The following is a 16,761-nucleotide window of genomic DNA, read 5'->3' as shown; positions in this document are numbered from 1 at the left end:
TTCCAACAACATATCATTGAATCTTTATTTTAAACATTTAATGCCAGTAAACATTGATCGTTCCGTGTTATTTTAATGTTGAAGTGGCTTTAATTTATTATTGATTCATTCATCGTTGATTATTGATTACTTTATCGTTGATTATTGATTAATTTATCGTTGATTATTGATTAATTTATCGTTGATTATTCTCTTAAAACGTTTGAGAAGAGAAGCAAACATTCGCTGAACTTTTAATCAAGTTTACTTTTACATGAAACGACGTATAAAGTTTTTGCATATATTTTTAATATAAATATTGAAGCATTCGTTAGAATGTTACAATCGTATACAGTCAAAAACAATATTGATCAATTCAAATATCGATCAAGAAAATCAACTGTAACTCACTGTTTACTTCCGTGTTCCTCCATAACCCCGCCCACTGTGATGACCTCACTTCCGGTTGTGAAAGCGTCGCACCTGAGTTTCACTTCGACTCTCGACGACTGAAGCTTTTTCTCCAGAGTAACGTTTACCTGCCGTCACACCTGAGCAGGTAGAGATGCCAGCTCACCTCACGTGACTGTTCGGCGAGGTCTCGACTTGACCCCTGACCCCTGCTCTGTGAAGGTAACTTTGTGTTTGAGTTGATTGTTTGTCAAGTTGATGGAATCACACACGGTTACATGTGACGTCACACATATGTAACGTAAGACATTTATTACGTTTTAATGTTGTTGAATCAAACCTGACCATTGATTGACAGATTGACCGTGATATGTTTGTCGGTGAGATGATTGACAGATTGACTGTGAGATGATTGACTGTGAGATGATTGACGGTGAGATGATTGACGGTGAGATGATTGACGGATTGTCGGTGAGATGATTGACAGATTGACTGTGAGATGATTGACGGATTGACTGTGAGATGCTTGACAGGTTGACGTGAGATGATTGACAGGTTGACGTGAGATGATTGACAGATTGACTGTGAGATGATTGACTGTGAGATGATTGACGGATTGACTGTGAGATGCTTGACAGGTTGACGTGAGATGATTGACAGGTTGACTGTGAGATGATTGACTGTGAGATGATTGACAGATTGACTGTGAGATGATTGACTGTGAGATGATTGACGGATTGACTGTGAGATGATTGACAGGTTGACTGTGAGATGATTGACGTGAGATGATTGACAGATTGACTGTGAGATGATTGACTGTGAGATGATTGACAGATTGACTGTGAGATGATTGACAGATTGTCGGTGAGATGATTGACGGATTGACTGTGAGATGATTGACGGATTGACTGTGAGATGATTGACAGATTGACTGTGAGATGATTGACTGTGAGATGATTGACAGATTGTCGGTGAGATGATTGACGGATTGACTGTGAGATGATTGACAGATTGTCGGTGAGATGATTGACGGATTGACTGTGAGATGATTGATTGACTGTGAGATGATTGACAGATTGACTGTGAGATGATTGACAGATTGTCGGTGAGATGATTGACAGATTGACTGTGAGATGATTGACAGGTTGACGTGAGATGATTGACAGATTGACTGTGAGATGATTGACTGTGAGATGATTGACAGGTTGACGTGAGATGATTGACGGATTGACTGTGAGATGATTGACAGATTGACTGTGAGATGATTGACAGGTTGACGTGAGATGATTGACTGTGAGATGATTGACAGATTGTCGGTGAGATGATTGACAGATTGACTGTGAGATGATTGACAGGTTGACGTGAGATGATTGACAGATTGACTGTGAGATGATTGACTGTGAGATGATTGACAGGTTGACGTGAGATGATTGACGGATTGACTGTGAGATGATTGACGGATTGACTGTGAGATGATTGACAGATTGACTGTGAGATGATTGACAGGTTGACCGTGATATAATTGACTGATTGACTGTGAGATGATTGACAGGTTGACGTGATATGATTGACGGATTGACTGTGAGATGATTGACAGGTTGACCGTGATATAATTGACTGATTGACCGTGAGATGATTGACAGGTTGACGTGAGATGATTGACAGATTGACTGTGAGATGATTGACTGTGAGATGATTGACAGGTTGACGTGAGATGATTGACGGATTGACTGTGAGATGATTGACAGATTGACTGTGAGATGATTGACAGGTTGACGTGAGATGATTGACGGATTGACTGTGAGATGATTGAGAGGTTGACGTGAGATGATTGACGGATTGACTGTGAGATGATTGACAGGTTGACCGTGATATAATTGACTGATTGACTGTGAGATGATTGACAGGTTGACCGTGATATAATTGACTTATTGACCGTGATATGATTGACAGGTTGACCGTGATATGATTGACAGGTTGACGTGAGATGATTGTCGGATTGACTGTGAGATGATTGACTGGTTGACGTGAGATGATTGACGGATTGACTGTGATATGATTGACAGGTTGACCGTGATATGATTGACTGATTGACTGTGAGATGATTGACAGGTTGACCGTGATATGATTGACTGATTGACTGTGAGATGATTGACAGGTTGACTGTGATATGATTGACGGATTGACTGTGAGATGATTGACAGATTGACCGTGAGATGATTGACAGGTTGACGTGAGATGATTGACAGATTGCTTGATTTAACTTAAACTCTAAAATTCGAAATATCTGAATTTATTTCCATGTATTTAGTTTTATTTTAGAAGTGATTTTAATACACAAGAAATAACTATTATTATAATTGACGACATTAATTTACAATTAAATGTAAAAAATATCTCATTAAAGTTTTTAACGAAGAATCTTAAAGATCCTTCGTTTCTCTGATAAATACTTTTTCTTCTGTTTGTTTGTTGTGATGAAGAGATTCGTGGATAAAGATTGTTGTCGTTTGTGTTGAAGCTTCATCGTTAAAACTGAGTCTTGTTCTTCACTGAGATGGATGGATGGATGGATGACAGGAAGGATGGATGGATGGATGGATGACAGGAATGATGGATGGATGGATGTCAGGAAGGATGGATGATGGACGGATGGATGACAGGAAGGATGGATGATGGACGGATGGATGACAGGAAGGATGGATGATGGATGGATGGATGGATGGATGACAGGAAGGATGGATGGATGGATGACAGGAAGGATGGATGATGGATGGATAGATGATGGATGGATGACAGGAAGGATGGATGGATGACAGGAAGGATGGATGATGGATTGATAACAAGAATGGATGGATGGATGACAGGAAGGATGGATGGATGGATGACAGGAAGGATGGATGATGGATGGATGGATGACAGGAAGGATGGATGGATGGATGACAGGAAGGATGGATGATGGATGGATGACAAGAATGGATGGATGGATGACAGGAAGGATGGATGGATGAATGGCAGGAAGGATGGATGGATGACAGGAAGAATGGATGGATGGATGACAAGAATGGATGGATGGATGACAGGAAGGATGGATGGATGGATGGATGGATGACAAGAATGGATGGATGGATGACAGGAAGGATGGATGGATGACAAGAATGGATGGATGGATGACAGGAAGGAAGGATGGATGACAAGAATGGATGGATGGATGGATGACAGGAAGGATGGATGGATGGATGACAAGAATGGATGGATGGATGACAGGAAGGATGGATGGATGGATGACAGGAAGGATGGATGGATGACAGGAAGAATGGATGGATGGATGGATGACAAGAATGGATGGATGGATGAATGACAGGAAGGATGGATGATGGATGGATGGATGGATGACAGGAAGGATGGATGGATGACAAGAATGGATGGATGGATGACAGGAAGGATGGATTGATGGATGACAAGAATGGATGGATGGATGACAGGAAGGATGGATGGATGGATGACAGGAAGGATGGATGGATGACAGGAAGAATGGATGGATGGATGGATGACAAGAATGGATGGAGGGATGACAGGAAGGATGGATGATGGATGGATGACAGGAAGTATGGATGGATGACAGGAAGAATGGATGGATGACAGGAAGGATGGATGGATGGATGACAAGAATGGATGGATGGATGACAGGAAGGATGGATGATGGATGGATGGATGACAGGAAGGATGGATGATGGATGGATGGATGGATGGATGACAGGAAGGATGGATGGATGGATGACAAGAATGGATGGATGGATGACAGGAAGGATGGATGGATGGATGACAGGAAGGATGGATGATGGATGGATGGATGACAGGAAGGATGGATGGATGACAGGAAGGATGGATGGATTGATGATGGATGGATGACAGGAAGAATGGATGGATGACAGAAAGGATGGATGGCTGGATGGATGACAGGAAGGATGGATGATGGATGGATGGATGACAAGAATGAATGGATGGATGACCGGAAGGATGGATGATGGATGGATGGATGACAATAATGGATGAATGGATGACAGGAAGGATGGATGATGGATGGATGGATGGATGGATGGATGGATGACAGGAAGGATGGATGGATGGATGGATGACAAGAATGGATGGATGGATGACAGGAAGGATGGATGGATGACAAGAATGGATGGATGGATGACAGGAAGGAAGGATGGATGACAAGAATGGATGGATGGATGGATGACAGGAAGGATGGATGGATGGATGACAAGAATGGATGGATGGATGACAGGAAGGATGGATGGATGGATGACAGGAAGGATGGATGGATGACAGGAAGAATGGATGGATGGATGACAAGAATGGATGGATGGATGACAGGAAGGATGGATGGATTGATGATGGATGGATGACAGGAAGAATGGATGGATGACAGAAAGGATGGATGGCTGGATGGATGACAGGAAGGATGGATGATGGATGGATGGATGACAAGAATGAATGGATGGATGACCGGAAGGATGGATGATGGATGGATGGATGACAATAATGGATGAATGGATGACAGGAAGGATGGATGATGGATGGATGGATGGATGGATGGATGACAGGAAGGATGGATGGATGGATGGATGACAAGAATGGATGGATGGATGACAGGAAGGATGGATGGATGACAAGAATGGATGGATGGATGACAGGAAGGAAGGATGGATGACAAGAATGGATGGATGGATGGATGACAGGAAGGATGGATGGATGGATGACAAGAATGGATGGATGGATGACAGGAAGGATGGATGGATGGATGACAGGAAGGATGGATGGATGACAGGAAGAATGGATGGATGGATGGATGACAAGAATGGATGGATGGATGAATGACATTAAGGATGGATGATGGATGGATGGATGGATGGATGGATGGATGGATGGATGGATGGATGGATGGATGACAGGAAGGATGGATGGATGACAAGAATGGATGGATGGATGACAGGAAGGATGGATGGATGGATGACAAGAATGGATGGATGGATGACAGGAAGGATGGATGGATGGATGACAGGAAGGATGGATGGATGACAGGAAGAATGGATGGATGGATGGATGACAAGAATGGATGGAGGGATGACAGGAAGGATGGATGATGGATGGATGACAGGAAGTATGGATGGATGACAGGAAGAATGGATGGATGACAGGAAGTATGGATGGATGGATGACAAGAATGGATGGATGGATGACAGGAAGGATGGATGATGGATGACAGGAAGGATGGATGATGGATGGATGGATGACAGGAAGGATGGATGGATGGATGACAAGAATGGATGGATGGATAACAGGAAGGATGGATGGATGGATGACAGGAAGGATGGATGATGGATGGATGGATGGATGACAGGAAGGATGGATGGATGACCGGAAGGATGGATGGATTGATGATGGATGGATGACAGGAAGAATGGATGGATGACAGAAAGGATGGATGGCTGGATGGATGACAGGAAGGATGGATGATGGATGGATGGATGACAAGAATGAATGGATGGATGACAGGAAGTATGGATTGATGGATGGATGGATGACAATAATGGATGAATGGATGTTAGGAAGGATGGATGATGGATGGATGGATGGATGGATGGATGACAGGAAGGATGGATGATGGATGACAGGAAGGATGGATGATGGATGGATGGATGGATGACAGGAAGGATGGATGATGGATGGATGGATGGATGAAAGGAAGGATGGATGGATGACAGGAAAGAAGGATAGATGGATGACAGGAAGAATGGATGGATAGATGGATCGATGACAGGAATAATGGATGGATGGATGGATGACAAGAATGGATGACAGGAAGGATCGATGGATGGATGGATGACAAGAATAGATGGATGGATGACAGGAAGGATAGATGCATGGATGATGGATGACAGGAAGTATGGATGGATGACAGGAAGGATGGATGCATGGATGATGGATGACAGGAAGTATGGATGGATGAAAGGAAGAATGGATGGATGGATGGATCGATGACACGAAGAAGGGATGGATGACAAGAATGGATGGATGGATGACAGGAAGGATGGATGATGGATGGATGGATGACAAGGATGGATGGATGGATGACAGGAAGGATGGATGGATAGATGACAGGAAGGATGGATGGATGACAAGAATGGATGGATGGATGACAGGAAGGATGGATGGATAGATGACAGGAAGTATGGATGGATGACAGGAAGGATGCGTGGATGGATGACAGGAAGGATGGATGATGGATGGATGACAGGAAGAATGCATGGATGAATGACAAGAATGGATGGGTGGATGACAGGAAGGATGGATGGATGGATGACAAGAATGAATGGATGGATGACAGGATGGATGGATGACAGGAAGTATGGATGGATGACAGGAAGTATGGATGGATGACAGGAAGGATGGATGGATGACAGGAAGGATGGATGGATGGATGGATTGATGATGGATGGATGACAGGAAGAATGGATGGATAACAGGAAGGATGGATGGCTGGATGGATGACAGGAAGGATGGATGATGGATGGATGGATGACAAGAATGGATGGATGGATGACAGGAAGGATGGATGATGGATGGATGATGACAAGGATGGATGACAGGAAGTATGGATGGATGACAGGAAAAATGGATGGATGGATGGATGGATGACAAGAATGAATGGATGGATGACAGGAAGTATGGATTGATGGATGGATGGATGGATGACAATAATGGATGAATGGATGACAGGAAGGATGGATGATGGATGACAGGAAGGATGGATGATGGATGGATGGATGGATGACGGGAAGGATGGATGATGGATGGATGAAAGGAAGGATGGATGGATGACAGGAAGGAAGGATGGATGGATGACAGGAAGAATGGATGGATAGATGGATCGATGACAGGAATAATGGATGGATGGATGGATGACAAGAATGGATGACAGGAAGTATGGATGGATGGATGGATGACAAGAATAGATGGATGGATGACAGGAAGGATGGATGCATGGATGATGGATGACAGGAAGTATGGATGGATGACAGGAAGAATGGATGGATGGATGGATCGATGACACGAAGAAGGGATGGATGACAAGAATGGTTGGATGGATAATGGATGGATGGATGACAAGGATGGATGGATGACAGGAAGGATGGATGGATGAGAGGAAGGATGGATGGATGGATGACAGGAAGGATGGATGGATAGATGACAGGAAGGATGGATGGATGACAAGAATGAATGGATAGATGACAGGAAGGATGCGTGGATGGATGACAAGAATGGATGATGGATGACAGGAAGGATGGATGATGGATGGATGACAGGAAGAATGGATGCCAGGAAGAATGGATGGATGACAGGATGAATAGATGGATGACAGGAAGGAAGGATGGATGACAGGAAGGATGGATGGATGGATGACAAGAATGGATGGATGACAGGAAGTATGGATGGATGACAGGAAGGATGGATGGATGGATTGATGATGGATGGATGACAGGAAAAATAGATGCCAGGAAGAATGGATGGATGACAGGAAGGATGGATGGATGGATGACAGGAAGCATGGATGATGGATGGGTGATGGGAAGAATGGATGGATGGATGACAGGAAGGAAGGATGATGTATGGATGACAGGAAGAATGGATAGATGGATGACAGGAAGGATGATTGGATGACAGGAAGGATGGATGGATGGATGGATGGATGACAGGAAGGATGGATGGATGGGTGGATGACAGGAAGGATGGATGATGGATGGATGGATGGATGACAGGAAGGATGGATGATGGATGGATGATGGATGGATGACAGGAAAAATAGATGCCAGGAAGAATGGATGGATGACAGGAAGGATGGATGGATGGATGACAGGAAGCATGGATGATGGATGGGTGACGGGAAGAATGGATGGATGACAGGAAGGAAGGATGATGTATGGATGACAGGAAGGATGGATAGATGGATGACAGGAAGGATGGATGGATGACAGGAAGGATGGATGGATGGATGGATGGATGACAGGAAGGATGGATGGATGGATGACAGGAAGGATGGATGGATGGATGGATGACAGGAAGGATGGATGATGGATGGATGGATGGATGGATGACAGGAAGGATGGATGATGGATGGATGGATGGATGACAGGAAGCATGGATGATGCATGGATGACAGGAAGAATGGATGGATGGATGACAGGAAGGATGGATGGATGGATGGATGACCGGAAGGATGGATGGATGGATGGATGGATGACAGGAAGGATGGATGGATGACAGGAAGCATGGATGATGGATGGGTGACGGGAAGAATGGATGGATGGATGACAGGAAGGAAGGATGATGGATGGATGACAGGAAGAATGGATAGATGGATGACAGGAAGGATGGATGGATGGATGGATGACAGGAAGGATGGATGGATGGGTGGATGGATGGATGGATGACAGGAAGGAAAGATGGATGGGTGGATGACAGGAAGGATGGATGATGGATGGATGACAGGAAGAATGGATAGATGATGACAGGAAGGATGGATGGATGGATGGATGACAGGAAGAATGGATAGATGATGACAGGAAGGATGGATGGATGGATGGATGACAGGATGGATGGATGGATGAGGTGAATGTTCAGTTCCTCTAATGAAGAGTGAACGACACGAAGAGTGAACGACACGAAGAGTGAACGAAACGAAGAGTGAACGACACGAAGAGTGAACGACACGAAGAGTGAACGACACGAAGAGTGAACGACACGAAGAGTGAACGACACGAAGAGTGAACGACACGAAGAGAGAACGAAACGAAGAGTGAACGACACGAAGAGTGAACGACACGAAGAGTGAACGACACGAAGTGTGAACGACACGAAGTGTGAACGACACGAAGAGTGAACGACACGAAGAGTGAACGACACGAAGAGAGAACGACACGAAGAGTGAACGACACGAAGAGTGAACGACACGAAGAGTGAACGACACGAAGAGTGAACGACACGAAGAGTGAACGACACGAAGTGTGAACGACACGAAGTGTGAACGACACGAAGAGTGAACGACACGAAGAGTGAACGACACGAAGTGTGAACGACACGAAGAGTGAACGACACGAAGAGTGAACGACACGAAGAGTGAACGACACGAAGAGAGAACGACACGAAGAGTGAACGACACGAAGTGTGAACGACACGAAGAGTGAACGACACGAAGAGTGAACGACACGAAGAGTGAACGACACGAAGAGTGAACGACACGAAGAGTGAACGACACGAAGTGTGAACGACACGAAGAGAGAACGACACGAAGAGTGAACGACACGAAGAGTGAACGACACGAAGTGTGAACGACACGAAGAGTGAACGACACGAAGAGTGAACGACACGAAGAGTGAACGACACGAAGTGTGAACGACACGAAGAGTGAACGACACGAAGAGAGAACGACACGAAGAGTGAACGACACGAAGAGTGAACGACACGAAGTGTGAACGACACGAAGAGTGAACGACACGAAGTGTGAACGACACGAAGAGTGAACGACACGAAGTGTGAACGACATGAAGAGTGAACGACATGAAGAGTGAACGACATGAAGTGTGAACGACATGAAGAGTGAACGACATGAAGAGTGAACGACACGAAGTGTGAACGACACGAAGAGTGAACGACACGAAGAGTGAACGACATGAAGTGTGAACGACATGAAGAGTGAACGACACGAAGAGTGAACGACACGAAGAGTGAACGACACGAAGTGTGAACGACACGAAGAGTGAACGACACGAAGTGTGAATGACATGAAGAGTGAACGACATGAAGAGTGAACGACACGAAGTGTGAACGACATGAAGTGTGAACGACATGAAGAGTGAACGACATGAAGAGTGAACGACACGAAGTGTGAACGACACGAAGAGTGAACGACATGAAGAGTGAACGACATGAAGTGTGAACGACATGAAGAGTGAACGACACGAAGAGTGAACGACACGAAGAGTGAACGACACGAAGAGTGAACGACACGAAGAGTGAACGACACGAAGAGTGAACGACACGAAGTGTGAACGACATGAAGAGTGAACGACACGAAGTGTGAACGACACGAAGAGTGAACGACACGAAGTGTGAACGACACGAAGAGTGAATGACATGAAGAGTGAACGACACGAAGTGTGAACGACACGAAGTGTGAACGACACGAAGTGTGAACGACACGAAGAGTGAACGACACGAAGAGTGAACGACATGAAGTGTGAACGACATGAAGAGTGAACGACACGAAGAGTGAACGACACGAAGAGTGAACGACACGAAGAGTGAACGACACGAAGAGTGAACGACACGAAGAGTGAACGACACGAAGAGTGAACGACACGAAGTGTGAACGACACGAAGAGTGAACGACACGAAGTGTGAACGACATGAAGAGTGAACGACATGAAGTGTGAACGACACGAAGAGTGAACGACATGAAGAGTGAACGACATGAAGAGTGAACGACATGAAGAGTGAACGACATGAAGAGTGAACGACACGAAGTGTGAACGACACGAAGAGTGAACGACACGAAGAGTGAACGACACGAAGTGTGAACGACATGAAGAGTGAACGACACGAAGAGTGAACGACACGAAGAGTGAACGACACGAAGTGTGAACGACACGAAGAGTGAACGACACGAAGTGTGAACGACACGAAGAGTGAACGACACGAAGAGTGAACGACACGAAGAGTGAACGACACGAAGAGTGAACGACACGAAGAGTGAACGACACGAAGTGTGAACGACACGAAGAGTGAACGACACGAAGAGTGAACGACACGAAGTGTGAACGACATGAAGGGTGAACGACATGAAGGGTGAACGACATGAAGTGTGAACGACATGAAGAGTGAACGACACGAAGAGTGAACGACACGAAGTGTGAACGACACGAAGAGTGAACGACACGAAGTGTGAACGACACGAAGAGTGAACGACACGAAGTGTGAACGACACGAAGAGTGAACGACATGAAGAGTGAACGACATGAAGTGTGAACGACATGAAGTGTGAACGACATGAAGAGTGAACGACACGAAGAGTGAACGACACGAAGTGTGAACGACATGAAGAGTGAACGACATGAAGTGTGAACGACATGAAGAGTGAACGACATGAAGAGTGAACGACATGAAGTGTGAACGACACGAAGAGTGAACGACACGAAGTGTGAACGACATGAAGAGTGAACGACATGAAGTGTGAACGACATGAAGAGTGAACGACACGAAGAGTGAACGACACGAAGAGTGAACGACACGAAGAGTGAACGACACGAAGAGTGAACGACACGAAGAGTGAACGACACGAAGAGTGAACGACATGAGTGAACATCTTATGTTTCCACCGTCTCACGTTGTCGACTGACTTTGGCAGCGACTCCTGAGAGGAAACGATGAGGTTTTGAATCATGACAACAGTTTTGACTGGATCATGTGACCTGGACCTCACGCTGGAAACGCTGATCCTTCATTCCTTCTGGTTCCACCTTCATCCAATACAAGCTGACGATCCACTGGAAGATCTCACTATAGTGGTTGAGTGTCAGTGAGAGTTAGTTTCTTCACATCTGTCGATGCTGAGGTGGATCTGGTGACTCACGGCGAAACATGTCGTAACGTCAGATTCTTGAGGCGTCCATGTTGCTATGGAGCCTGCGGCGGCTTCTCTGTCTCGGCTGTAAACATTTCAGTGTCGTCGCTCCTGGACGCCTGTGAACGCAGCAGGAGATAAACATCACGTCGTGCTGGTGTTTCTGCTCCACTGGACGCTCAACGACAAACCAACCTGTTCTGCGAGTCTGGAGCGAGGAACAGTAAACAAGACCAGGAGAGGGCGAGAGTGTTTTCTTTGGAGGAGGGGGACCGAGGGGGGTCAACACGGTGCCACGCCCCGGTGCCAGGCGAGCAGCAGCAGGAGCAGGAATGTGAGGTGAAGCGTGAGGCGTCACATGGTGAGTTTCTTTTACCTTCAAATCATCTCAGGAGACACTTTTAACAAACATTGATTTCACGTTGAGGAGAAAAGTCTCTTGAACAGAGTCGCGTCGACTCACTCTGAGTGTGGAGTGTGCGAGCAGGAAGTTGTGCGTCGCTGTCCGACGAACACGATGTCAAGACGTTTCACACGTTTCTCGACCTCAGCGTCTGACGGACTCTGAGGTCGAGACCTTTTCTCACTCGCACCAAAGTTTGTGATGAAATGAATGTTCAGAAGAAGCTGCTCGACCCCTCGACCCCTCGACCCCCCTCGACCTCTCGACCCCCCCGTCCTGCGGCAGTGAAAGGAGGCACTGACGTCGGAGGCTTATGTGTGACTCTAGTGTTTGTTTTGAACTGTAACTTTCTCAAGTAGAAATCGAACTCTTGAACAATATATTGACCTGTGTTGACGAATGTGTGAAACATAATGAATCATGTATTCATTGACTTTATTTTGTCGTCACTCAAAAGACATTCTATTGTAAAAATGTTTTTATTTTCTCTAATGTTTCTGCGGTTCCACAGTTTTTCCAGTGTGTGTGTGAAGCTAATGTTGTGGCTCCTCCCACAGACTCGACCTCTGAGCTGCCGTCGTTTCATTGGACCAGACCCTGCGACCATGAGTCAGACGAGCGGTGGAGAAGTCGAGCCCCCCTCGTCACTCGCTGCAGGTAGATTCTGTTTTTCTTTGACAGAAACCACAACATGTGTGTTTGGCACCTGAAGTCGTAACACACTGAAGCCGTTGAGACGGTTGATCACCTGAGCAGGTCACATGATCACACCTGCAGGAACACACACTATGACTTCACACCTGCAGGAACACACACCATGACTTCACACCTGCAGGAACACACACCATGACTTCACACCTGCAGGAACACACACCATGACTTCACACCTGCAGCAACACACACCATGACTTCACACCTGCAGGAACACACACCATGACTTCACACCTGCAGGAACACACACCATGACTTCACACCTGCAGGAACACACACCATGACTTCACACCTGCAGGAACACACACCATGACTTCACACCTGCAGGAACACACACCATGACTTCACACCTGCAGGAACACACACCATGACTTCACACCTGCAGGAACACACACCATGACTTCACACCTGCAGCAACACACACCATGACTTCACACCTGCAGGAACACACACCATGACTTCACACCTGCAGGAACACACACCATGACTTCACACCTACAGCAACACACACCATGACTTCACACCTGCAGGAACACACACACCATGACTTCACACCTGCAGCAACACACACCATGACTTCACACCTGCAGGAACACACACCATGACTTCACACCTGCAGGAACACACACACCATGACTTCACACCTGCAGGAACACACACCATGACTTCACACCTGCAGGAACACACACCATGACTTCACACCTGCAGGAACACACACCATGACTTCACACCTGCAGGAACACACACCATGACTTCACATGATCACACCTGCAGGAACACACACCATGACTTCACACCTGCAGGAACACACACCATGACTTCACATGATCACACCTGCAGGAACACACACCATGACTTCACACCTGCAGGAACACACACCATGACTTCACACCTGCAGGAACACACACTATGACTTCACACCTGCAGCAACACACACCATGACTTCACACCTGCAGGAACACACACTATGACTTCACATGATCACACCTGCAGGAACACACACCATGACTTCACACCTGCAGGAACACACACACCATGACTTCACACCTGCAGCAACACACACCATGACTTCACACCTGCAGGAACACACACCATGACTTCACACCTGCAGCAACACACACCATGACTTCACACCTGCAGGAACACACACCATGACTTCACACCTGCAGGAACACACACCATGACTTCACACCTGCAGGAACACACACCATGACTTCACACCTGCAGCAACACACACCATGACTTCACACCTGCAGGAACACACACCATGACTTCACACATGCAGGAACACACACCATGACTTCACACCTGCAGGAACACACACCATGACTTCACACCTGCAGGAACACACACCATGACTTCACACCTGCAGCAACACACACCATGACTTCACACCTGCAGCAACACACACCATGACTTCACACCTGCTGGAACACACACCATGACTTCACACCTGCAGGAACACACAACATGACTTCACACCTGCAGCAACACACACCATGACTTCACACCTGCAGGAACACACACCATGACTTCACACCTGCAGGAACACACACCATGACTTCACACCTGCAGGAACACACACACCATGACTTCACATGATCACACCTGCAGGAACACACACACCATGACTTCACATGATCACACCTGCAGGAACACACACACCATGACTTCACACCTGCAGGAACACACACTATGACTTCACATGATCACACCTGCAGGAACACACACACCATGACTTCACACCTGCAGGAACACACACCATGACTTCACATGATCACACCTGCAGGAACACACACACCATGACTTCACACCTGCAGGAACACACACCATGACTTCACACCTGCAGGAACACACACCATGACTTCACACCTGCAGGAACACACACTATGACTTCACACCTGCAGGAACACACACCATGACTTCACACCTGCAGGAACACACACCATGACTTCACACCTGCAGGAACACACACCATGACTTCACACCTGCAGGAACACACACACCATGACTTCACACCTGCAGGAACACACACACCATGACTTCACACCTGCAGGAACACACACTATGACTTCACACCTGCAGGAACACACACCATGACTTCACACCTGCAGGAACACACACCATGACTTCACACCTGCAGGAACACACACACCATGACTTCACACCTGCAGGAACACACACACCATGACTTCACATGATCACACCTGCAGGAACACACACCATGACTTCACACCTGCAGGAACACACACCATGACTTCACACCTGCAGGAACACACACACCATGACTTCACACCTGCAGGAACACACACTATGACTTCACACCTGCAGGAACACACACCATGACTTCACACCTGCAGGAACACACACACCATGACTTCACACCTGCAGGAACACACACCATGACTTAACACTTGCAGGAACACACACCATGACTTCACACCTGCAGGAACACACACACCATGACTTCACACCTGCAGGAACACACACACCATGACTTCACACCTGCAGGAACACACACACCATGACTTCACACCTGCAGGAACACACACCATGACTTCACACCTGCAGGAACACACACACCATGACTTCACACCTGCAGGAACACACACCATGACTTCACACCTGCAGGAACACACACCATGACTTCACACCTGCAGCAACACACACCATGACTTCACACCTGCAGGAACACACACCATGACTTCACACCCGCAGGAACACACACCATGACTTCACACCTGCAGGAACACACACCATGACTTCACACCTGCAGCAACACACACCATGACTTCACACCTGCAGGAACACACACCATGACTTCACACCCGCAGGAACACACACCATGACTTAACACTTGCAGGAACACACACCATGACTTCACACCTGCAGCAACACACACACCATGACTTCACACCTGCAGGAACACACACCATGACTTCATACCTGCAGGAACACACACCATGACTTCACACCTGCAGGAACACACACCATGACTTCACACCTGCAGGAACACACACCATGACTTCACACCTGCAGGAACACACACCATGACTTCACACCTGCAGGAACACACACACCATGACTTCACACCTGCAGGAACACACACCATGACTTCACACCTGCAGGAACACACACCATGACTTCACACCTGCAGGAACACACACCATGACTTCACACCTGCAGGAACACACACCATGACTTCACACCTGCAGGAACACACACCATGACTTCACACCTGCAGGAACACACACACCATGACTTCACACCTGCAGGAACACACACCATGACTTCACATCTGCAGGAACACACACACCATGACTTCACACCTGCAGGAACACACACCATGACTTCACACCTGCAGGAACACACACACCATGACTTCACACCTGCAGGAACACACACCATGACTTCACACCTGCAGGAACACACACCATGACTTCACACCTGCAGGAACACGCACCATGACTTCACACCTGCAGGAACACACACCATGACTTCACATCTGCAGGAACACACACACCATGACTTCACACCTGCAGGAACACACACCATGACTTCACATCTG

The 16,761-nt window shown here is 46.8% G+C and overlaps 1 protein-coding gene across 3 annotated transcripts in view; it reads left to right on the top strand.

Annotated features, from left to right (window-relative positions):
- Positions 1-455: 455 nt before the first annotated feature.
- nfat5b (nuclear factor of activated T cells 5b) overlaps positions 456-16,761 on the top strand; it is a 34,281-nt gene continuing 17,975 nt past the window's right edge. For 2 of the 3 annotated variants that reach the window (XM_087792981.1, XM_087792980.1), the window contains exons 1-3: positions 456-612; positions 11,864-12,440; positions 13,040-13,139. In XM_087792981.1, coding sequence (XP_087649107.1) covers positions 12,438-12,440; positions 13,040-13,139 — 103 coding nt within the window. In that variant the 5' untranslated portion in view covers positions 456-612; positions 11,864-12,437. The remainder of the gene's footprint in view (positions 613-11,863; positions 12,441-13,039; positions 13,140-16,761) is intronic. The other variant, XM_087792982.1, reaches the window with a different exon arrangement.

Source organism: Callionymus lyra, chromosome 6, assembly GCF_982586985.1.
Source record: "Callionymus lyra chromosome 6, fCalLyr1.hap1.1, whole genome shotgun sequence".
Lineage (NCBI taxonomy): Eukaryota > Metazoa > Chordata > Actinopteri > Syngnathiformes > Callionymidae > Callionymus > Callionymus lyra.
The sequence above is the reverse complement of the archived record's forward strand: the minus strand, read 5'-3'. Positions and strand labels throughout refer to the sequence as shown.